At 41.7% G+C, this 26,237-nt stretch overlaps 1 protein-coding gene across 12 annotated transcripts in view; it reads right to left on the reverse strand.

The window, feature by feature from the left end:
* The window catches only part of LOC140385160 (protein MTSS 1-like), a 206,332-nt gene extending 189,359 nt beyond the window's left edge, over window positions 1–16,973 (reverse strand). For 4 of the 12 annotated variants that reach the window (XM_072467020.1, XM_072467019.1, XM_072467015.1 and 1 more), the window contains exons 1-2: window positions 16,273–16,971; window positions 3,459–3,520 (exon numbers count right to left, since the gene is read on the reverse strand). In XM_072467020.1, coding sequence (XP_072323121.1) covers window positions 3,459–3,520; window positions 16,273–16,344 — 134 coding nt within the window. In that variant the 5' untranslated portion in view covers window positions 16,345–16,971. Of the gene's footprint in view, window positions 1–3,458; window positions 3,521–16,272 lie in introns of all 12 variants that reach the window. The other 8 variants (XM_072467025.1, XM_072467018.1, XM_072467017.1 and 5 more) reach the window with 3 other exon arrangements.
* Window positions 16,974–26,237: the final 9,264 nt, after the last annotated feature.

Raw genomic sequence — 26,237 nt, forward strand, 5'->3', positions numbered from 1 at the left:
AAAAAAATTGAGAAGAGTGTTATGAGCTTTGTGTGGGCTGGGAAGACCCCGAGAGTGAGGAGGGTTTTTTTGCAGCGTAGCAGGGATAGGGGGGGACTGGCACTGCCGAGCTTAAGTGATTATTATTGGGCCGCCAATATCTCAATGGTGTGTAAGTGGATGAGAGAAGGGGAGGGAGTGGCATGGAAGAGACTGGAAATGGCGTCCTGTAAAGGAACCAGCCTACAAGCGTTGGCGACGGCGCCGTTGCCGTTCTCCCCGAAGAAATACACCACAAGTCCAGTGGTGGCAGCAACGCTGAAAATTTGGGGGCAGTGGAGACGGCATAAGGGAATGACGGGTGCCTCGGTGCGGTCCCCGATAAGGAATGATCATAGGTTTGTCCCGGGGAGAATAGATGGGGGATTTAGAACATGGCAGAGAGCAGGGATTCTGTGCAACTGAGGGATCTGTTCCTAGACGGGACGTTTGCGAGTCTGGGACCACTGACGGAAAATATGGGTTGCCCCAAGGGAATGCATTTCGGTATATGCAATTGAGAGCTTTTGTGAGGCAACAGGTGAGGGAATTTCCGCAGCTCCCGATGCAGGAGATTCAGGATAGAGTGATTTCGGGGACATGGGTGGGGGAAGGTAGGGTGTCAGATATATACAGGGAAATGAGAGACGAGGGGGAGATCATGGTGGATGAGCTGAAGGGAAAATGGGAAGAGGAGCTGGGGGAAGAGATCGAAGAGGGGCTGTGGGCAGATGCCCTACGCAGGGTAAACTCTTCATCCTCGTGTGCCAGGCTTAGCCTGATACAATTCAAGGTCTTGCACAGGGCGCACATGACCGGAGCAAGGCTCAGTAAATTTTTCGGGGTAGAGGATAGGTGTGGGAGATGCGCGAGAAGCCCAGCGAACCACACCCACATGTTTTGGTCATGCTCGGCACTGCATGGGTTCTGGGTGGGAGTGGCAAATGTGCTTTCGAAGGTGGTGGGGGTCCGGGTCGAGCCAAGCTGGGGGTTGGCTATATTCGGGGTTGCAGAAGAGCCGGGAGTGCAGGAGGTGAGAGAGGCTGATGTTTTGGCCTTTGCGTCCCTAATAGCCCGGCGAAGGATATTGTTAATGTGGAAGGAAGCTAAACCCCCGGGCGTGGAGGCCTGGATAAACAACATGGTAGGGTTTATAAAACTGGAACGGATAAAGTTCGCACTAAGAGGTTCGGCACAAGGGTTCACCAGGCGGTGGCAACCGTTCATTGACTATCTCGCAGAACGATAAAGGAACTGGGAAAGTAGCAGCAGCAACCGGGGGGGGGGGGGGGGGCTCGGGTGGGTCCTCAGGGGAGTTTTTGTATGGATATTTTTACTTGGATATGTATATTGGCTTGTTTGACTTTATTATTTGGGAGAGTTATTATGTTATGGCAGTTGCCATTTAGTTTATATATTATTTATTTATTTGTTAAAAACGGTCACTATTATTTATATTGTTTTATTGTTGTAAAAGGGAAAAAAAATTTGTACTGTTTTGTTTGGCTGAAAAAATTTGAATAAAATATATATATATTTTTTTTTAAAGCATTTTATGTAAGGAATGAGGAAAACTTTAGTACTTGATGCATTCACAACATCTTACAGATTCTGTCCTAGTTTTTTGTTCCCCACAGGATGACAGCAATTTTGCATTTGTATGTAGTCGTACAAATGAGGAAGCAAGGCTAATCTTTCCTACTTGTTATCCAATGCAAACATCAAACATTCGAATGGTTTAGGGTATAAACCTTTTTTCTATTTTGCACATGAATGAACCTTTTGCCAGATCAGGCTGAACATTTATATATTCTACACAATACCCAATAAATATTGTGGCTATAGTGATATGAGCAATTTATTGTGCATTGCGAATAGGTTTAGGCTCACTGCTGATTCAAACAGCAGTAGCTAAACTCATCTTATTTAGAGAACAGACAACCTGTGTGAAAGACTTTGCTTCCAACAATTTAGATTTGAAGCAAAATATTAGCAACATAAGTTAATGGACAGAATGACAATCCACGACTGTCTTCAGTCAAATCTGTGGTTTTAATTATGTCATGTGAGGGTACCTTTAAGACATGGATGTTTAAGCAATGTACCTTTAAGAAAACAGTAATGTCAGAGAGTGGGTGGGGCTGAGCTCAGGTCAGCCATTTTGCAGTTTAGTTTTTGCAGGTTTGAAAAGTGCCTGGCTGGTTTTGCTGAGAGCAGCTAAAAGGTGCCTGGCTGGTTTTGCTGAGAGCAGTTTAAAAGTAGCAAGCCAGCTTGAGACAGCAGCTTGAGAAGTTCTGGTTTGCTGTGATCTGCTTGAAGGGAGAAAGCCAGTTGGAAAAAGCAGTTTGTGTGTGTCCAGAGAGCTGCAGGAAGAAAGCAAGGTGCTGCTGGAGCTGAAGTCAACCAAGCTAATATATCTCTGCCATTCTACAGAAAATATATATATCCTTTAACCTAATGTGATACTGTTTAAAGGTTAAGTCTCTTGGAAGTTTGAAGGAACAGTTTAAGGAATTATTTACTGTTGCAATATTTTCTGAGTTATCTTTGAAGGGGTGTTAAGAGATCCAATGTTTATTTAAGATGTTAAGTTGAGTTCATGGAATAAACAGTGTTTTGTGTTTAAAAACCCACGTGTCCATAATTGTAATCCCACACCTAGGGAAAGAACTGTGTGCTAGGAAAAGCAACAAATCCATTAAAGGGAGAGGTTGATTGAACTCCATGATACATTTTGGGGTTCTGAAAACGCCTCGCCCATAACAATAACAATTTAATTTTTTCTGAAGGAACTGATATTAAGCAATTGAGTAAATCAATGAAAATTGTTTCATTTCAGTTCTGCATCATTCAATAATGCCTATTTAAATAAAGTGGCAGTGGACCTTAATTTAGTGAAAAATGTTTTTAAAATAGTAAAAGTAATCAGAGTCTTTGTGCCTATAATTAATTTACATCAGAATAAAGTGAAGACAACACAAGCAGTTCTTTCTTTATTAAACTATTATAAAACCTTCAAAATATCATGGGACTTGTTGCAATTATCATTGTAATCAATTTTCTGTGGCATACTGCAATTTTAAGGGAAAGACCATCTGCCTTTGCGGCTGCAGTTTTCCCCTTTAACCTTTTTGATCATCATCCACATGTTGCAGATTTGAGTAAGACCACTCCCAAATCCCAATGCAATCCACTGTTACAAGTTCAAGTCCAAAGTTCCTGACCTTTGCTGGTAACTTGACAGCCCATCATTCTGACAACATGAAGCTCTCAGGAGGATATCCTGGTAACAACAGGATTTTCAAAAAACATTTTACCATATAAATTTATCTTTATCCCCCTCCCTCGTGTGCCTTTTAATTCAAAGCAGAAGCATTATATTCAGATACGAGTCTCCAAATACTACTAGGAAGTGTTTTGAAACAAACGTTAACTCTTACCTGAGTTGGGACTGTAGCTTACCCGCTTTGTTAATAAAATCTTCCCAGATTGGGTAACTCCCCTATGGGGGAAAGAAAACATTGTGAAACACAGCATTTTATAACTAATAATTTTTATGTCATATGAAAACAAATGAAATTAAACTTCTGACATACATGAAGCATCAAACTGATAATTTTTCTGCATTTTCCATCCAGGTGTGCTTTTTCTGATGTCAGATTACCTTGGACTAGAAATTAAGCAGATGCCAAAGGAAGAGCAAGGTGGAACATTAGCTGTAAATAAAACCTCTCCCTGTTGATCCTGATTACTGATGTCAGCCACTTTGCTTTCACTCCAAAAGTATGTGAACTAGCTGAATTATAATAAAACATTGCTAACTGAAGTACAAGGTTGGTGTCATAACACATTGTTTTCGCAAATAGAAATTTGCTTTGCATTTGGCCTGTACAATTCCTGACCCAGGAGCACAATTTTGATACCCAATGTTAATGAGAGTTCTTCGTCAACAACATCTATCCTCTCAAATATAAAACAAGCACAATTTCTCCCACCTTTTTGATATGACTAGCAGTTACTAATTAGTAACACTAGTAAATAATCAGAAATTTAAATAAAATCTCTGGTGCTTAATTAAAACAACGTTTCTATTGTACTTTCAGAATTTGGAGATGGTTGGTCTTGTTGCTACACTTCAATACTGGTATGGCATAATGTCCCTAATATGCCCATGATCGTGAATTAGAAGTGGGCCCTGGCAACAAATACATGCAACAGATTAACCAATTACTTTGAAGAAGTCACAAGTGCGGTGGATAAATGGGAACTGGTGGATGTATTGTACTTTGATTTCCTGATGATATCTGATAAGATGCCACATCAATGGTTATTGTGGAAAATAAAAGCACATGGTCTAGGGGGCAACATACTGGCTACAAAACAGGACAGTTAGCAAAAATGGGTCTTTTTCTGGTCGGCAGGATGTGAAACGTGCCATAGGGATCATCAGTGTTGGGGTCTCAACCTTTTACAATTTACATAAACGGCTTGGATGAAGAGACAAAATGTATGGATGCTAAATTTGCTGAAGACACAAAAGTAGGTAGGAAAGTTGTGAAGAGGACATATGGAGGCTACAAAGGAACATAGATAGGTTAAGTGAGTGGGAAAAGATCTGGCAAATTGAGTCTCATGTGGGAAATGTGCAATTGCCCATTTTGGCAGGAAGAATAAAAAAGCTTATTATTTAAATGGTAAGAGATTACAGATATCTCGGATTAAGAGGATCTGGGTGTCCTCGTGCATGAAGCGCAAAAGGCTAGTGTGCAGGTACAAGTAATTAAGAAAACTGATAGAATGTTATTGTTCATTGTGAGCAGAATTGGTTACAAAATTAGGGAGGTAGCTGTACAGGGCATTGGTGAAACCATATCTGCCGCACTGTGTGAAGTATTGGTCTGCTTATTTAAGGAAAGATGCACATGCTTTTGAAGTAGTTCAGAGAGGTTCACTAGACCAAAACCAGTGGGTTGTCTTAGGAGGAAAGTTTTTTGACAGGTTAGGTTTGTATCCACTGCAGTCTAGAAGAGTAAGAGGCGACTTGATTAAAACATACAAAATCCTGAGGGGTCTTGACAGGGTGGATGTGGAGAGGCTGTTTTCTCTTGTGGGAGGATCTAGAACTAGGGGTCACTACTTAAAAACAAGGGGTCGTTCATTTAAGTCAAAGATTAGGAGAATTTTTTTTCTCTCGGAGTTGAGAGTCTTAGGACTCTTCCTCAACAGGCAGTGGAAGCGGGGTCTTTGAATAGTTTTACGGCAGAGCTAGATAGATTCTTGATTAACAAGAGTGTGAAAAGTTATCGGGGGTAGGCAGGAATGTGGGGTTGAGGTTACAATCATATCAGCCATGATCTAATTGAATGGCAGAGCAGGATGAGTGGCCTAGTCCTGATCCTAATTCTGAAGTAATTACACTAATCTGCTGAACAGCATCCTGCATCATATACTGTGCATTCAGACAGCAGTAAATAAAAGTCAGTTCCTCAGTGATAAGAAGCTAGGAATTGTGGAGGATCAAAGTGCTTTAGGGACCTATGTAATCACTACAAGTAGTGGTCAGGTGCAAAAGATAAATTAAAAAGGCCAATGGAATCATGGCATTAATCTCAGGAGTCTGGATTTATAAAGGCGTGGAACTGGTGTCAGTTAAAACATTCTGGTTAGACCCCATATTTGGTAAGTATATATATCCATGCTAACCAATGTGTACAAGGGAGTCTTAACCAAGGTTAACCAGTGAAGAGCGCAGACAAATGCCCAATGACAGATACCAGATCCTGTATTTGGGACGCTCAGGATCAGGCATGTGGCCTAGCAACTATGAAAATAAAGAATAAAAGGGTATTATTCAAATTGCTAATCAGGGCCCCAGCTTCGAATGTAATGGCTTGCAGGTCCAGATAAGGGGTCTGGTACCTGTACCACTGCTCACACTGAACAGGGTTACCTGAAGCTAAGTGGAAAGTATCCCAATCATGAATGACAGCCCAGTCCTCCAGGTTACATTAAATTAGTCAGGTTAACCATTCTGTCTCAAGTGTCCGATTACAAAATCTTTCACAAAGGGTCATTCAATGAGTTCCTATCTTTCATTGCTGGACATACCTCTGTGGACCAATGTGATTCCAAAGAAAATCCACTAAAGCTCTTCTGCCTCCAACCCCTGCAGAGTCCATCAGTTTACTCTTGATAATGAAAATGTTTCCCATCCATTTAAAAATTTAATCATCCGAAAAATTGAGCCAAATGAAAATGTAAAAAAGATCAGATAATTTGAATTAAGCAACATTTAATTCAGAAGAGATGATATCACTAGTTGGTCATTAAATGCCCAAGCACAGTCGTTTAAACTGTCAGTAGGTGAATGGCAGATAGGACGTATATGAGAAGCACAAAGCACCATAAAACATGCCTCCTTCTGTGATGTGATCAGGTAGCAGCTGATCAGAATTCATCATTGATGTTGTACTGCATTTGTTGCTACACTAAGGATTAATAACATTCATTGTCAATGTATGCTTTAATCTTGTGTGTTAGTAAAGCCATTGTATAATGGGTAAAACATGCAAGATTTATTTGAGATGGCACATTGGTTGGGGGAGAGTGGGGGGTTTGGCTTACAAGCTCACAATCATACTTAATTCTTGACACACGATTTAAGCAGAACTCAAATACTCATTTGATACTAAATTAAAGCACAACAGTTCAAAAAGGTAGCAGTGTAAACTTTACTAAAAATGGCACGGAAACAACACTCAGACCTAAACATCATACCATTATTTTTCACCATATTAAAGCACGAAGATAGCATAAAAATCTTACTGGTATCCTAGCACCAGTTTCCACAGCAACAAAGATGCTGCCAATAAATCTGTGCTCTCCTTTGAAACAGTTAACTTGTTGTGGATATAATATAATGCAAGAGATTGATCTTAGGGAGATCAACAGATATTTGTTAGGTAGGGATATCAAGGAATTTCCTAGCGGTAATTCATTCATAATTTTTCTTTCCTTATCTACATCAGCAAGGAGGAACCATTTGGCCTCTACTCAACATCACTTGATACCACACCCAAGTTAAAAACTGGCTGCATTCCAATCCATGGCATATTCCTGCATTCTCTAAATCGCCTTCAACACAATGGATATTAAATATATTTAAGGGTATTACTTTGTTATACTTGTAAAGAACTTGAGGAGAAGCCAAACTGCCAATAAGCAAGCTCCACTTTTAAATAAGATCATGATTGCTCCTTAACGCCACTTTCCCACCCTCTCTTTCCCACAATTCCCTCAGTCAAAAGATCTCTCAACCTCAGCCATGAATGCCCTCAATGACTGAACATCTATTGCCCACAGGGGCAGAAAATTCCAAAGATTTACAACCCTCCCAAGTGAAGAAATTTTCATCTCTGTCCTAATGCTAGACTCCTCAATCAGGGGAAACAGCCTCTCAGCAATACAGCACAGTGGGCTAGACAGCTGGGTTTATGATGCAGAACAAGGTCAGCAGCATGGGTTCAGTTCCCATACCCCGAGGTTATTCATGAAGGCACGTCTTCTCAACCTTGCCCCTCCCCTGAGGTGTGGTGATCCTCAGGTTAAATCACCGCCAGTCAGCTCTCGCCCTCAAAGGGGAAAGCCGCCTAGGGTCATCTGGGGCTATGGCGACTTTATCTTTACACCTGACAAGCTCCCTCAGAATATTGTGTATTTCACTGAGCTCATCTTTCATTCTTCTAAACTCCAGAAAGTATAAGCCAATTTAACTCAAACCGTCCTCATAGGACGACTTTCTCATCTCAGGAAGCAATCTAGCGAACCTACATTGCACTCCCTCCAAAGCAAGTATTTTCTTCATCAGGTGTGGAAGCCAAAACTAAACATAATACACCAAGTGTTGTCTCACCAAAGCTTTGTACAATTGAAACAAAACTCCTTTACTTTTGTACTCCACCCCTCTCTTAATAAAGGCCAACATATCACAAATCTTTATCTTGTGCAACCACCTTTCATTACAACAGTATCAATTTTGTTTGGAAATCCAAATCCAGTGCCCCCCGCCCCTCCCCTGCCTTTATCTAGCCAGCTACTTGCATCCTTAAAACCTCGTAATAGATTTGTGAAACATAATTTCCCTTTCATAACATCATGCTGACTTGCCTGTTTTTATATTTATTTTAGTGCCCTGTTACCATGATCTTAATAGCAGATTCCAGCTTTTCCCCCAATATCAGGCTAACTGGCCTGTAGCTCAGTTTTTTCTCGCTCCCTTCTTTCTTGAATAAAATTCTTATATTTGCTACCTTCCAATCCACTGGGTCAGTGCCTGTAATCTAGAGGATTTCTTAAGATTAGAGATAATGCACCCAGTATCTCTACATCCCTCTTTTTTAGAACCCCAAGGTGTTAGCCATCAGGTCGAAGGGATTTGCAAGCTTTTAATCCCATTACTTTAGTACCTTTCCTTTATTAATTTAAATTTCCACTAAAAAATACTCTCAATCAATCCCTCCCTGTTATTTCTTTTTTTTTTTTTAGTGTGGCCAATCCATCTACCCTGCACATCTTTGGGTTGTGGGGGTGAGCCCACGCAGACACGGGGAAAATGTGCAAACTCGACACGGACAGTGACCCAGGGCCGGGATTCAAACCCGGTCCTCAGCACCATGCGGCAGCAGTGCTAACCACTGTGCCACCATGTCACCCTATTCCCTGTTATTTCTGGAATGTTTTGTGTTTTCTAATGTGAAAACAAGGCAACCTCTGCTATTTCCATTTGCCCCATTATGATTTCTCCTACATCAGCCTCTAAGGGACCCACATTTACTTTAGCTACTCTCCCTTTTTACCTACTGGTTGAAGCCCTTAAAACCCATTTTTATATTTCTTGATAGTTTACTCTCACATTCTATTTTCTCCCTCTATCACGTTTTTGGTTATCCTTTGCTGTTTTTTAAAACTCTTTCAATCCTCAGGCTTACTCCTCTTCTTGACAATATTACTTTAATATTGTCATGCCAGAGCAGACACAAATTTTAAAATTATATTTTTGAAAATGGATGCAACAGATTAAGTTGGCTGACAACACATCATGTGACTTTAGCAGTATCTCCCGGTAAGATTTGAAACTCAAGCAAATAACTCATTAAAGACGAACAATCTCAGCCACTTGTGAAACTAAGTCCTTTTGCTAAAGGTGAACTTAAACAACTAGAATTATGATACCAACCGATTCATCTTCTTGCCTCACCAGGGACAACAAAGATTTCAAAACTCAAGGTGTTAAACAACCATGAAATGAGTCTCACTGACCTTTCCTTACATTATGATCATTCATCATCTCAAAAAACTCAAGTGTGAAAGGCCACAAAATAGGATGTGTGCTGGCCCAACCCACTACCTTATTTGGGAAAGGTATCGGGACTTGTACAGGTCACCTGGTTAAGGTAGCCATGTTTGTTCCTGTTTTTAAAAGTTAAAGCACAAGTTATTCTAATCAAAGAAACACCATTAGAGATTCCATCTGAAAAGCCACTGAACCAGCTGCACGACAAGGTAAAAACAGCTATATTTTCAAAGACAAAGGCAGAATCTTCTCCCCCAACCTGTTCCACCTTCAAGTCGACCCGAGGGCCAGTCTCCTGGAAATCCAGCTGAGAATTATCTACTTTTACCTAACCTCCACTCAGCTATAGCACCAGTTCAGCAAAGAAACAAATCAGCCTACTACAAAAGAGACTGAAAGCAATTCAACTTGTAATTGTATTATTTTTCATCTGCATCTATTGTGTGTGTGTGACCCAATGTGAGAGACTTTGGGCTGGATTCACCCACCCCGCCGCAAGAATGCCACGGGCGAGACGCCAACAATGGGGAAAATCCATTGACCTCGGGTGGGATTCTCCAGTCTTTACCTAGCCAGCTACTTGCATCCTTAAAACCTCGTAATAGATTTGTGAAACACAATTTCCCTTTCATAACATCATGCTGACTCGGCCTGTTTTCATATTTCTTTTAGTGCTCTGTTACCGTGATCTTAATCGCAGATTCCAGCCTTTCCCCCAATATCAGGCTAACTGGCCTGTAGTTCAGTTTTTCTCTCCCTTCTTTCTTGAATAACACTCTTATATTTGCTACCTTCCAATCCACTTGGTCAGTGCCTGTAATCTCCAGTCACCGGGCGGACACGGCCGGAGAATCCCGCCCAATGTGTTAAAATCTCTGGTGCAAACATTTTCTTTTTAAATTCACTAAAGCTTGCTGCTGGAATGTATCTAAATTGGGACAAGCCACCCTGAGGGGTAAGAGAAGACATACACCTCACACTAAAAAAAACTTGATTATGAACAAAAGTAAAACAAACTATGTCCATGCCAATATAGGATTTCTCCTCTTTTGATTGAATACTACACTTAAACTTTTTATTTAGTTAGCCATGAATAATTACTTTTCCCATTGATTTTCTGTTTCTCAATGAACTACATATTTGAGAATTAAATATTTAAATTGTGTCACAATTATAATCTAATTTCCCAACCTACCTTAAACTCACTCTTCATGTCTATGTAACGGGCTTTAAATTTAGACTCTAGTTTCAAACTTTTGTATGTCACATCAAACTCAATGTGAAATTGTATGTTATCTGATCACTATTCCCCAAAGGATTCCTAATTATCAGATTACTAATTAACCTGGTCTCATTACACTAAAAATAGACTGTTTTGTGAAGAATTATTGAACTAATCTTCCAAAATCACGAGGAGGAATTATTCTTACTACCATATACACTTGAAATAACAAATTTGTCAACCAGAATTATCATATCTGTGCTGTGTGTGAGGGGAGGGGGGGGGAATAAAAACACTTAAACCAATATGTTCTATCTTGCAAAATACCCTCAATTAATCAGCACACATTATTCTAACCACTACTATCAGTAAGAGACATGCAATTAGCTAGATTTTCCTCTGCGGTCATAGCGAAGCTATCAGGGCACATCCTACAGTTTTATTTTTCACTGCTTTCACAATGGACAGAGCACAGAAACACCATGTTCATAACATTTTGCTGAAATCCTAGCAACAACTCTGAATAATACTGAAACTTGAATGTTCTTACTATTCATGGGTCTAACAGAAATAGATCACACTGAAGAACAAATAATTTTGGATGTTTAGACTTACTGCTCTTTTCCAGAGCTTTGTACTACGTTTTAACTGCAGGATCTCATCTGAGAGGATCAAAACAGTATATCAGTCACTGGTCTGTCAATTAGAGACCCTTCAATGCAGCCAGACTTTTGACAATTTTCACCAACCCACTGTGCTCAGTTTAACAATCTCACTCTGAAATGGTCTAACATCCAAAAAAGCCACAGGGTGTTCAAATAACCAAGTTGGATTCAAAACACACGACTTAGGAGGTCAGATGACACAGTGTTGGTCTGTTGCAGACATATTTAATTCTGTTTTAGGCTTAGAATGCTCCACAAGTCTGGGAGAAGCTATTCGACATCTTTGTTTCTATTTTGCAAATTATATATGCATGTTACCTGTCAAAACAGCCTTTCTTTTGGTTTAGTGGCCTGTAGATAACAAATAAATTGCCAAACAAATTGACCTGAATTAGGTTGGAATGTCAAGAATAATATATCGCAGAATCACTAAGCGTAGGGCATTATTTGGCCTCTGGAGTCTATGCTGCTCCTTCGAAGAGCAAATGTAGTTAGTCAGTTAGTCCCACTCCCCTGCTATTTCCCCATATACATCAGTTTTTTCACCTAGTATTTATCCAATTGGCAAGTGGAACTCTGTATTAACTGCAAGTAAATTAAAATGGCAGAAAACAAAATAGACACATAAAGCACTATTCCAGAGTGACAGTAAAAAATCTACCACATCCCATGGGCTTAAGATGGGAGGAAATTCTCCCCAAACACCTTATACCAAAATCACTATGATTTATAACTTCAAGAGAAATTAAATAGATTTGTAAGTGAAACTCAAGTATCAACAAGAAACTGCTCGAAATAATGCACCAGTTTGAACAAAACGTTAAGCTAATTAGTTGCTACAATTAGCCAAATATTACTGCTGCAACTTTGCAAATTATTTTTAAATCAATACATTTCACATCTGTTGGCAACTGATGAATTGTTGTACTGGTTTACCCACAGCAGCATAAAGAAACATTTGTTTAGAAAGCAGCATATATTTTACAAAGTAAATTACTTACTGAACAAGAAAAACTCTAATGAAAGTTAAAGAAAATTGAGGATGCTACAAATCAACGGTTATGCATAGTTCGAAGCTATAGTCCTTTTTTTTTTTTTAAATTACAAATTTCTCCATAATTCTTAAATGAGGCATCCATTTGGCTTGAAAGAATTAGCAACTCAACTTTTTTTTATACAAACAAAATCCAATTAGATTCAGGTCAACTTTAGAGGTCACTGCTCTCCTTATTAGCAAATCATGGAATGACAGTCCTTCACAATCAACTTACAACAAATACAGGATGACACACAATTGGAGTCTTGGTTTTGTGCCTTCAATCTGGGTTGGTTTTGCATCCATTTAAATCGGTTTCACTTAAAAACACAGATGAACGGTCAGGCTACAAAATTAACAAATCCAAAACAAGCTGTTCCTTGCTGTGTTAAGCGTGCCTTAATCTTTCACTTCCCCAACTACACTTAATATAGAAAATCGAAATTTCTGACACGGGCAGACATCCTGTTGTTTCAAGGCCACCTTCGCTAATTACTGGAAAATATGTAAATGATGGTACTCCAGCCTTCCAATTTTGCTTCCTTGCTGTGCAGTCACCTAATACCCATTCAGCAGTTGCTGATAATTTTCAGGCTCTCAGACGTGAATCCACATAGTGATTGCACAGAACAATATACCACATTACCAGACCACCCATGCACAGATACTTTAATTTTAATCAAAAGCTAAAGCAAATTAAGGTTGGATCGATGTACCACTCTGTGCAAATTCAAAAAGATATGTGAGTCATGCTCCTGGAAGCATCTCCCAGCTTTATTTTGCTTTTTAGTATCCTGAGACACAGGCATTTTTGTGCTGGTATGCATCTACAACCACTGCATCAAATCAGAAAAATGCCAGCTTTACTGTAAGCCACTAAATAAATCAACTTTGTGCAAGATTCCAAAATGCCCAGGAGGAACAGGATAGATTGTAGCTTGTCACCTGCAACATAAATAAACTTCTGAAAATTTGGGAATGCTGTGGCTGGGGGGCAAAATTTAAACATCTTGACTGCAGTCATCTGAGATGACTCATACCTCCTATCTGATTATTCAGGACTGATATTATAGGCAACTTGGAAACAAGATGGCCCTCACTGTTGGTAGACAATCTGGAGACTAGTAGAAAAAAACTGCCATGACACATATTGACCTGTTTACATATTTCAACATCCTTGTTTATTAAATGCAAGTTAATGCTGCAGAAAGAACTCTATAGTTTTACTGGCAACAGCAGAATCTCCACATTCCCATATTGTTCAGTCTAACCCAGGACAGCAACTGCAGCCAATGTTCCAGGATTCCATCCCATCATTCAAAACTAACTGCTCAAAATCTAATAAGCACAACCAAGGAAGTGAATAAAATGCCTTCATTCAAATTCAAGGGACAACATATATGCAACTGTATTGCTGGGATAAGGAATTTAATCTGTGGGTGACAGTGGGCATAAATGCATACTGCACCACTTTATGAAATGTCATGTTGATGCTCCATGACAACCTGAAAATACACCAATTGGTGTCTTTCTTGATCTGCCCATAAGAAAGTGTTATGGCAGTGCAAATGAACTCAATTCTTCAAACCCTTCCATCAGTGTCTCATAAAATGACAAAACCAAGAGCAACACCTCGTCAACCAAAAAATGCTTCACAAATCTGTACCCAGGGCAATTCAATTTGCACAGAGTTTAAATTATCAAAATAGTGGCCAGATGACTTAAGATTCAATTTACTGATCGTGCAAAGTTAAACATTCTCAGTTAGGTGGGGTGTGATTACAGAAATTCTACCATTAGAATTAGAATTCTTGCAGTGCAGAAGGGGGCCATTCGGCCCATCATATCTGACCCTCAAAGACTGTGGGAGGAAACCGGAGCAACTGGAGAATACCCACACATGCATGGGGAGAACATGCAAACTCCACACAGACAGTGACCCAAAGTCAGAATTGAACCCGGGTCCTAGCGCTGCGAGGCAGCAATGCTAACCACTGTGCCACCATGCTGTCCACATTAGTTTCAACATTCCTGATCAAGAGGATGTCAAATCCATCAAGGTTTCCACTTCTCAAGTGATTCCTCCAGGAAAATGCATGTCAGGTGAAGACAAGGTTTGGGTCAGTTGCAATGTCTTGCTTGGTGAAATAGTTAGCACTTAATATCTAGAGTGGTGCATGAAAAATTGAAGAATGCCAGAGGGTTGTGGTTGCTCCATCATTTAAGGTTGGAACACTTTTGTTGTCTCACAGTGAATTAAGGGATTGAGGAGTAGGTAGGAAAATGTAGTTGAAGCCCAAGATCAGCCATGATCATATGGAATAGCGGGACATGCTCGATAGGCCATTTGTGTCTACTCTTGTTCCTATTTCTTGTGTTCTGAATCTGTACCCCACCAGAAGTAACCACCTTCAAGTGAGGAGGCAGACAGCAAATTAGCAACAAAACAAAACAAAAATTTATTTACAAACCAAAATGGACTTGGAAATTTGCTTTACATTACAGATACAAGCTCTCCAATGTCTCAAACGCTAAAGATGCCATGTAGCTGTGCCAGCTAGATATAGTTCCAGATTCAACACACACGGTGTTATTAGCCGATTTCGACCAGGGTTTAAGTAGGGGTGATACAATTGGCCTCAGCACTCCTTGCTCAGTGAGGAGAAAATTAGTCACCCGCACATCCACATACTCCTCCTACCACTCAACCCTCCCAGGACTGGATTTGCTCGAGATGCCTTCAGCATAATTAATTGTGCCTGATCTAGGCTCAAAAGGGCTTTGCAATCAACACCTTTGTAACCCAACACAAGTCAATATCTTCAAGAAAGGGAAATGCAAAAAAATCTGAAAAAATAAATTATCTAATTTACAGTTCGCATAAGGGTGAAATAATTATATTCACTGGATTTGAATCTAGTTCATCACTTGAAAAGGCAGCAAAAGAATTTGCACTATTCATAAGCTTTTACGCCCCAAAGAAATGCACTTCCTTTCAGGAAATAAATTCACATAACCCAGTCACAATAAAATCTACATAAATTCAGTGCCTAATGGCGCACTTTGACAGGAATTATCATCCTTTTACAGGGACACCAGCATATACAATGTCAATGGGAAAATTATAGGAGTACAAATCAAGTGACAAAATAATTGGGTTAAAAATTATAATAGCTTAAAGCATGCCCTGAAGAGCAGTGTCACAAGATGACAAAATGCTGAAATAGATTTTACAAAAAAATTAATTTGGTAAACACATTTTTAAAAACATACAACCTGTTTAAAATCAACTGGGCAAGAAAGCCGCATAACCATTTGAAGTTAAATAGGTTTTTATTTAAGGACTAAGGTAAACTGAAAATGTGCCAAATCTACTGTTCCTTTCGGTAAAATGCTTATTCGATTCAAGTCCAAGTATAGGGCTTCTGAACATCAATATCAAATAAATAAAAATTCCCAAGTCAGTTCGGCAGAAATAATTTCACATGCTTCAATCAAACTCGAACACCAAGATCGATTCGTTGGCAGAAAAGCGGTTTATACGTTCGCTAAAAATCAAAACAGCTCCCAGTGCAGATTACAACCTTCACATTTTAAGGGGGGGGGGGAGAAAAATCGTGATTCATGGAACTGCCTATATACATGTAGCGGGCAAAATTCCAACTGTACCAAGAAAAACCAGTAGCATATATTTATATTATTAGAAACTTGACAGGTGCAGTTTCCAAACTGGTTATTATAGCCTTCCAAACAGTTTTTGTTGAAAAACGTTTGCAACCAGAAACACCACCAATTCAGGGGCACACTTGTTCATTTTAGTAACTGTCACAGACCCCCCCCCCCCCCCCTCTTCCTTCCTTGTGGGTGGGGAGAAATGGGTAGGGGTGGGGGCAACAGCAAAAAAGTGCAAACGCTAACTCCTTGCTTCATCTATCCCGTGCAGTGATCAGGGGGATAATTAATACTTTAAACCACCAACCTTCATGTCGCCGATGATGGTCTGGAAGAGTCCTCCAAGCGCACTGCATTCCTTCTCGATAACAGCCTCCATTTTTCCGAATAAAACACAAAACAAAAAAGCACAGAGCCTGGCGTCCACAAACGAAAGGATGAAAATACCTTCACACTCTGCGCTCCGAGCGAGGGGAGGGGAAACAATTCCCTCACAGTCCACCCAACAGTTGCGCCCGTCCTCCTGATCAAAAATAAAAAGCCCTTCCCTTCTGAGGAATAGAGAAGTGGCGGGGAGGGCGGCTGGCGGTGAAGGGGGATCTATGCTGCGAAAAGGTGTTTGTTGGGATGATTGCAAAACAACAACAAAATACGCGCTATTATTGTCTACAGTCGGCGTTTATCGCCGGAGTGAGTGAGAGCCGCTGCTCTTTTCGCAATGCCGAGAATTGCCATTGTTCTCCACACGGATCATGTCGACATTATGCGGCAGGTTGCGAAGAGAGAGAAAAAAAAAAAGGGGGCGGGAAACACACCGAGAGGGAGGGCGGGTGTGTGGACAGACTGCTTGCTTTCTTTCTTGCAGCGGGTGGCGAGCACCGATGAACAAAAGAAAACAAACGAGAAAGCGGCTCTCCCAGCACGGAGCAGGCGTGAGGAAGCGACAACCGTCCTCGGCTTGATGGAACGACGATCTGGGCTGGGGGGGGGGGGGCGGCGCGATCGCGAGCGCAGGCTCGCCACGCGCACGCCCACTCGGGCAGCGCGCGGCACCCAGGTGACGTCAACTGCTCAAATTTCCCTCCCCCGGGCCGGCGGTTTGGTGCGCGTGCCGGTGAAGCCCCGCCTACACGCGTGGGGGCGGGGGGCGTTAAAAACCGTTGAGGAAGTCGGCGGGCTCCGAGGTCCCTCGCGTTGCAGAAGGTTGTCTGCTCCCCCTCCTCAATGAGTAAGCTTGACGCTTTGTGCTATCGAATAGCGCATATATATATATATATATATTGAATGACACAGGATTTGTGTTTATTCTCCTCGGGGACCTCCTCCCACCTGAATTTCATTTAACCCAGGCAACCTGTTCTATTATTTTCACCTTCTTTGTGTTTGCCGAGCCTTTATGCTGTTCGCTTCACCTGCCTCCGATTTGTGTCAGTGACTTGGATGAGGGGAGCGAAGGCATGGTAGGTCAGTTTGCAGATGACGCAAAGTATGTTGTGAAGAAGACGTAAGGAATTTGGAGGCGGGTATGGATAGGTGAGGTGAGTGGGCAAAAATCTGGCAGATGGAATATAATGTGGGAAAATGTGAAGTGGTTCACTTTGGCAGGAGGAAAGGATTACTTAAACAGAACAGATATAGTATTCCGAGGTGCAGATGGATCTAGGTGTTGTAGTGCATGAGTCACAAAAGGTTAGTATGCAGGTGTAGACAGTAATAAAGGTAATAAAATGCTATCCTCTATTATAAGAGGAAGTGAACATAAAAGTAAGGATGCTGTGCTTCTGTTATACAGGGCATTGATGAGACCACATCTCAAATACTGTGTACAGTTTTGGTCTCCTTGGGAAATATGTAAATGCATGGGAGGCAGTTCAGAGATTTGCTAGATTGGTACCTGGAACGATTGGGTTTCATCGAATTTACAGTGCAGAAGGAGGCCATTCCGCCCATCGAGTCTGCACCGGCTCTTGGACAGAGCGCCCTACCAAAGTCAACACCTCCACCCTATCCCCATAACCCAGTAAACCCCACCCAACACTAAGGTCCATTTTGGATACTAAGGGCAATTTACCATGGCCAATCCACCTAACCTGCACATCTTTGAACTGTGGGAGGAAACCGGAGCACCCGGAGGAAATCCACACACACACTGGGAGGATGTGCAGATTCCGCACAGACAGAGACCAAAGTCGGAATCAAACCTGGGATCCTGGTGCTGTGAAGCAATTGTGCTATCCACAATGCTACCGTGCTGCCTGCCTTGGTAACAGCACGTCTTTCTGGACTTGTGGGAGGAAACCGGAGCACCCGGAGGAAACCCATGCAGACACAGAGAGAATGTACAGACTCCACACAATCCACTGTCACTGACCAAGTCACTGACACAAATTGGAGGCAGGTGAAGGGTTGCCTTATGAGGACAGGTTGAACTGGCTGGGCTGTTTCCCACTGGAGCCCAGAAGAGTGAGGGGTGATTTGATTGACGTATATAAGATCCTGAATGGTCTTGACAAGGTGGACTTGGAAGAATGTTTCCTCTTGTGGGTGAAACAAACACAGGGTACTGTTTTTAAAATTGGGGTTGTCCTTATAGGACAGAGATGAGAAATGTTTCCTCTGAGAGTTGTGTGACTTTAGAACTCAAAGGCGATTAATATTTTTAAGGCAGAGGAAGATAAATTCTTGTTAGGCAAGGGAATCTTAGGTTTTGGAGATAGAGGGATATGGCACAAGGAAATGTTGAGGGTTTTGGCAATGGTTGGCATCATGACTGGTACAGGCTTGGAGGGATGACGGGCCTGTTCCTGTGCTGTATTGTTCTTTGTTATTGGAGTTTGATGGGAACGTGGAACTTGAAACACAAACAGATCAACCATTGTATCGGAGACCATTATCTGGCAGAGCAGGCTTGAGAAGCCGAATGGTCTACTTCTGCTGATTTCATATATTTTATGCGCCCTTTGCATGTGTACTGTATTAAATATGCATTTATATGGGGCAGCATGGTGGCACAGTGGTTAGCACTGCTGCCTCACGCCCCCGAGGACTTCGGTTCAATCCCAGCCCTGGATCACTGTCCGTTTGGAATTTGCACATTCTCCCCATGTCTGCATGGGTCTCACCGCCACAACCCAAAACGATGTAGGTGAATTGGCCATGCTAAATTGCCCCTTAATTGGAAAAAAGAATTGGGTACTCTAAATTCATATTTTAAAAATATGCATTTTTATATAATCTTGATAGTGGTAGATTTTGTTTTTTATATGTGTAAATAAATGTTTAAATATCTGTACATGAATGACAGTGGAAAGCAGAACAAAACAATTGAGGGTAGCACAGTGGTTAGCACTGTCGCTGCACAGCGCCAGTGTCCCAGTTTCGATTCCCGGTTTGGGACACTGACTGATTGTGTGGAGTCTGTACGTTCTCCCTGTGTCTGCATGGGTTTCCTCCGGGTGCTCCGGTTTCCTCCCACAAGTCCAGAAAGACGTGCTGTTAGGTAATTTGGACATTCTGAATTCTCCCTCAGTGTACCCGAACAGGTGCCGGAATGTGGCAACTTGCGGCTTTTCATAGTAACTTCAATGCAATGTTAATGTAAATCTACTTGTGACAATAAAGATTATTATTATTATTATTATTATTAAATAATTGCTCACGCTGTCAGATAGAGAAAGGAAAACAAACTGTCTCTTGATGGATAACCCTGTAGTTTCACCTGCATATTGTTTGTATTAACTTATCCTACCAGGCAATGAAAACGGGCCACACTCAAAGGAAGCAAGTTAATAAAATAGCAGAGTTTATATATTGTAAATGGCAAAGAATTACTCCTCTTTCATTTAATTCTATTACAATGTGATAGTGTTGCACAGCCTGTAATGGTTGCCTCTAAATGAATTACGAGACAATAATCCAATGGAGGGGTTCAGGTGACAGTAAATACTGTGGAGGAAAGCTCACAACTGGTTTACAAATGTCATCTGATACCAAATGATTACATTAGTGCTTTAGATACATTTAGTGGCTTCATTATTACTTATTTGATTATCCATTATTGTGTGTGAACATAAATGTATATTCTATAGGGTAAAATAAGTTAATTAATGTCTCCTGTTTTAGAGAAAGGTTCCTTTTGCTGTTTGAAATATGAAAGTGTTGACCTGGGTTAAAGGCTATCATCAAGTCTATTAGACAAGATTTATATGAATATATTTATGACAAAAGACCTGAACATCTAATTTAGTAAGGATTTGCAGTATCATTAATTATTGCTGAATGAAAATTCATATGAAATGTCACTTTTGCATATATTCTGTTCAAAACAGGAAGGTTTTATCATGTAGTTCATAATTTAAAATGGCAATACCGTAAGCCCTCAATCCTAGATTCAATATACCTTTTAGTCTGATAACTGTGTTCTAAAGTTCATAATTTCAACGAAACGAAAAGAAAATTCTTTTTGAAGCCCAATGGATGGATCAGTAAGATTATCCTGAGAGCAGCTGAGCATATGGCCTATGCTCAGTCTGAATGGAGTTACTTTGGGTTGAAGGATCAGTTGGCTTATTACATTTGGCCTCAATGACCTTGGGATAGGGAGATTAAATTGTCCAGGATTCCTTCTCTTAATTGCTATCAAACAATCACAACTGAAAGTATAAACATTGGTTGAGAGCGCATCAATCTCTACAGTCAGTCAACTGGTCTGTCAAAGCTCACCATCAGTGTTTGACTAATGGATACGGCAAAGATGGAGACAAATGGCTATGATACTGTACTCCAGGAAAATAGTCAACATCTTCTACAAGAGGAAGGGTTAACTTCTTGAAACAAATAAAAGAATGTGTGTGTATCATTGTGTACAAAAATTAACTTGCCTCCATGAATTTAAACAAGTAATGTAGACTTCGGCAAAAGCAAGATACTGTGGATGTTGGAAATCAAACAAAACACCGAACAATGAAAAACACTCAGCCGATAATGCAGCACATCTTGGAGAGATTAACAGATACATTTTCAGGCTAATGATCTTTCATTAGCACTACAACGAGTTTAGGTGGCCTAATTGCAGTTTATGAAGCCTTTGGTCAGATTGTTATACTGCAGTTAACTGACCTCTTTCATATCTACGTATGCATACACTTGCCAACACTTTCGCCCAAAGTATCTGGATGACAATGCAATGTGTCGTATTGTGCGAGATACAGGGTACAATGAGATTGTGTGTTTCCCAATCTCAAATAAACTCCTGTAGAAAGATACCAAATGGAGAATGGATGGCAACAACACAAATTTACATTTATATAGTGCATTTAGTACCCCTCTGCCTTTCTCTGATTTTCTCAATTCAACCATGTCAGTCTCTATTAAGTTTCCTCCAACTCCGACCTATACCATGTGTCCTTGCATCACAGTATCTGTATAGTTCATGTTTGGAATCCCAATACTTATTCAGCTGTCTTGACTCTGCACAGAAGCTTGACATCTACATAATTCTATTTGCGTTTGTATATCTGGGAGACTCCGATCAACTTGCTGATGGTATTTTAATGCAACACTCTTAGCGACTGCTGCTATTTTGATCAGGGATTTTCTCTGGTTCATTCTTCAACAGTCTATTAGGAAGCTATTTCTTGAAGCCATGGTACCGTGGCAGAAGTTTGTGAACATAATCCCAGAAAATTAGATTTCTTAAACTTGTATGCATTATACTCCTGTAGAAAGATACCAAATGGAGAATGGATGGCAACAACACTAATTTACATTTTATATAGTGCATTTAGTACCCCTCTGCCTTTCTCTGATTTTGACATGCAGAAGTAAAGATGAATAATTCAGTAGTTGAGTGTTTGCTTTTTGTGACCATAATAAGTCAGAAAAGGCTACTCAAGCCCATTGAAACTCATCATTGTAGAAACCTAATTTTCCAATTGTGGCATTCAGCTGCATTTTAAAAATCACTTTCGCCAATTTAACTCTCAGTCTTTTCCTGCTGTCTAAATTTTAAGCAGCGGTAACACAGTGGTTAGCACTATTGCTTCACAGCGGCAGGGTCCCAGGTTTGATTCCCGGCTTAGGTCGCTATCTGTGCGGAGTCTGCACATTCTCCCCATGCCTGCGTGGGTTTCCTCCCACAAGTCCCGAAAGACATGCTTGTTAGGTGAATTGGACATTCTGAATTCTCCCTCCGTGTACGCGAACAGGCGCCGTACTGTGGCGACTAGGGGCTTTTCACAGTAACTTCATTGTGGTGTTAATGTAAGACTACTTGTGACACTAATAAAGATATTATTATGTAATCTTACCACATATTGTATAACTCTGCCTTTAACCTTTCCTCTACTGATTTCCCCGTTACACGTCAAATCAGACTTACTGCTCTTTTTTGCTTCTTATTCATTGCATTTATCTTTTATGTTATATGGAGACGGAGTAAACACTGTAAATTCATTACAAAAGGTTTATTGAAAATATTTTTTAATAGTTACGGCATGCACATCAGGAAAAATTTTAAATGTAGATAGGAATAAAAAGAGGCAAATTGGACATCCGCATGGTGTGCAAAACATAATGGCTGAAAAGCATTTATCAATTGAGAACATCAGCCAACAGGGCATTGTAATCACATATCTAAAGTAAACTCAAAACAATACTTTCAAATAGAATAGCAGGACAAGAATTTTCAGACTATGATTGTAAAGAGCAGATTTAGGACTGAGGTCAGGAAGTACTTTTTTTCAAAGTGGGTGGTCAATGACTGGCGAGTGTTGCCAGGAAGTTGGTTAAATCCAACACACAAGTAAAGAAACAAGACTAATGTGAAGATGGTGCTGTTAATATTCTAGAATGGACTATGATACATCCGTTGTGCAGCTAGATCAACGCTGCTCTTCTAACATTTCATTTATAGTACTGAATCACATTTAAAAGTGGTTCTATACTTTGGCAATTTCAATCTCTGGGTAAAACAATATTGTTTGTCCACCTGAAGGAAGAAAATGATAGCAAAAAAAATTGTTTACGTTCCATCTCTAGGCTCTGGGTGGAGAGCTTGTTCACTCTTTTTAAAATTCATTTTTGAGATGAGGTTGCCGCTGGCAAATATTTCTGGGAGACATTTGATACAATTAACTAGTTTGGTCAGCCACTTCAGAAGACAGATCAACTGATGTAGGGCTGAAATCAAACAAGCCAAATTTTATAAGGGTGGGAGGTTTGCTTACCTACAGGGGATGTACAAACTAGTTGGGTTTTTACAACAATCTGACAGCTTTAAGGTTACTTATTATGATATCAGCTTTTTATTTATAGATTTTGTATACTAAACTCAAATTTTGAAATTGCCATGATGATATTTGAACGATGTACTCAAATACATTATTATTTCAGAACATAATTACTATCTTACTCTACTTTATGCGCTTCATTTAATTTTGTGTCTTTTTTTGCTAATTGTGGAAAAAGTATATTTGCTTTGTTACGACCCCAGTTGATATAACTGAACGGGAAGATTCCAGACTGGAAACCTGGCTCAAAAGACCTTGGGCAAAATTCTCCCCAAACGACACGATGTCCGCCGACTGGCGCCCAAAACGGCGCCAATCAGACGGGCATCGCGCCGCACCAAAGGTGCGGAATGCTCCGCATCTTTGGGGGCCGAGCCCCAACATTGAGGGGCTAGGCCGGCGGCGGAGGGATTTCCGCCCCGCCAGCTGGCGGAAACGGCCTTTGTTGCCCCGCCAGCTGGCGCGGAAATGACATGTCGGGGCGGCGCATGCGCGGGAGCGTCAGCAGCCGCTGACAGTTTCCCGCGCATGCGCAGTGGGGAGAGTCTCTTCCGCCTCCGCCATGGTGGAGACCGTGGCGGAGGCGGAAGGGAAAGAGTGCCCCCACGGCACAGGCCCGCCAGCGGATCGGTGGGTCCCGATCGCGGGCCAGGCCACCGTGGGGGCACCCCCTGGGGTCAGATCGCCCCGCGCCCCCCCCCCCCCCAGGACCCCGGAGCCCACCCACGCCGCCTTGTCCCGCCGGTAAATAGGTACTCTAATTTACGCCGGCGGGACAGGCAATTTCTCGGCGGGACTTCAGCCCATCCGAGCCGGAGAATCGAGCGGGGGGGGCCCGCCAACCGGCGCGGCCCGATTCCCGCCCCCGCCCAATTTCCGGTACCGGAGACTTCAGCAACCGGCGGGGGCAGGATTCACGGCGGCCAACGGCCATTCTCCGACCCGCTGGGGGGTCAGAGAATGACGCCCCATAACTTTAACTTTTTAAAAAATAAAATGTGGAGGATGAGTCACAGGACCGCTAATTAGTTTTAACAACAAGAAAAAAAATTATTAAACATGAAAAGTTGGATTATTCTACAATATTTCTTTACTCCCCCTTTAGTTTAACAAATACACACAGATTTAACGGTCAAATGGATTACAAGGTCTCAACACAAAAAGGTCCGATTTAAGTGCACAAGATGACTGTGGTCAAGTACACACTGTGCTCTGAACCCAAGTTAGTGTCTGTGGATTTCTCCTCAGAATCCCCCCAGATAGGGGCAGCACGGTGGCGCAGTGGTTAGCATTGCTGCCTCACGCGCCGAGGTCCCAGATTCAATCCGGGCCCTGGGTCACTGTCCATGTGGAGTTTGCACATTCTCCCCATGTTTGCGTGGGTCTCACCCCCACAACTCAAAAGATGTGTAGGGTAGGTGGATTGGCCATGCTAAATTGGCCCTTAATTGGAAAAATGAATTGGGTACGCAAAATTTTTTTTTTTTTTTAAAGCATCCCCCCAGATGATTGCCACATGAGAGTTTCCAAACTTCACTCCCAAAAACACGATTTAAAATCCTCTCATAATAATGCTTTCCCTTGGTGGTTTGCACTTCTCTTTGCAGCACCCGCCCTGTCCAGTCTTTCCTCTGGCAGAGTTAAGAGATGTTCACTTTTGTGAGGGCCACGAAGAATCCAGCACGAGTTTTAAGGATACAAAGAAATAACATTTATTTACAATAACCTATATATACAACAGCAGCAGCAATTTCGCTTGCTGCTCACTCCTTCCTGCTGGTTCCAAACTGGCCAGCTTTATTTATACAGGGAGTTTGCGAATGATTTCTCCGCCCCCCTCATTGGGGAAGCTCATACTCACACAGGATTGTGGGATTATCATTAGTCCCCAGCCAATGGTAAGCAGGCATGCTATAACATCCCTCCCCCTCAAAGTCCAAGGAATCCACCGAAGACCCTGGCGAAGGAGGGCGTCGGACTCGTTTTGTCGCAGGCCGGACACCATTTGCACAAGGCGCTGGATCGGGCGGAGTGTAACATAGAACATAAGAACTAGGAGCAGGAGTAGGCCACCTGGCCCCTCGAGCCTGCTCCACCATTCAATGAGATCATGGCTGATCTTTTGTGGACTCAGCTCCACTTTCCGGCCCAAACACCATAACCCTTAATCCCTTTATTCTTCAAAAAACTATCTATCTTTATCTTAAAAACATTTAATGAAGGAGCCTCTACTGCTTCACCGGGCAAGGAATTCCATAGATTCACAACCCTTTGGGTGAAGAAGTTCCTCCTAAACCCAGTCCTAAATCTACTTCCCCTTATTTCGAGGCTGTGCCCCCTAGTTCTGCTTTCACCCGCCAGTGGAAACAACCTGCCCGCATCTATCCTATCTATTCCCTTCATAATCTTATATGTTTCTATAAGATCCCCCATCATCCTTCTAAATTCCAACGAGTACAGTCCCAGTCTACTCAACCTCTCCTCGTAATCCAACCCCTTCAGCTCTGGGATTAACATAGTGAATCTCCTCTGCACACCCTCCAGTGCCAGTATGTCCTTTCTCCAGTAAGGAGACCAAAACTGAACACAATACTCCAGGTGTGGCCTCACTAACACCTTATACAATTGCAGCATAACCTCCCTAGTCTTAAACTCCATCCCTCTAGCAATGAAGGACAAAATTCCATTTGCCTTCTTAATCACCTGTTGACGGAGACCGGCGATTCCGTGATGAACGGCGTAACGGTTGTACATCCACGGCCCGTGGGCCCAAGGATTCCCCCTCCGATGTGTCCTGTGTCTCCATCTCGGAGTCAGAGTCTGCTGCCTTCGGCATCTCTATCTCCACGCGGTTCTGTAACGACCTGCGCAGGCTTTGAGTGAGGCACCAGAGGAAGATTGTGAGGACTACTTACCATTGTCTCTGGCCTCTGTGGCTGTAGAAATGAGATCCGGGGGCGGGGAATTTTTGGAAGGGATAGTC

Source organism: Scyliorhinus torazame, chromosome 11 (genome assembly GCF_047496885.1).
Source record: "Scyliorhinus torazame isolate Kashiwa2021f chromosome 11, sScyTor2.1, whole genome shotgun sequence".
NCBI lineage: Eukaryota > Metazoa > Chordata > Chondrichthyes > Carcharhiniformes > Scyliorhinidae > Scyliorhinus > Scyliorhinus torazame.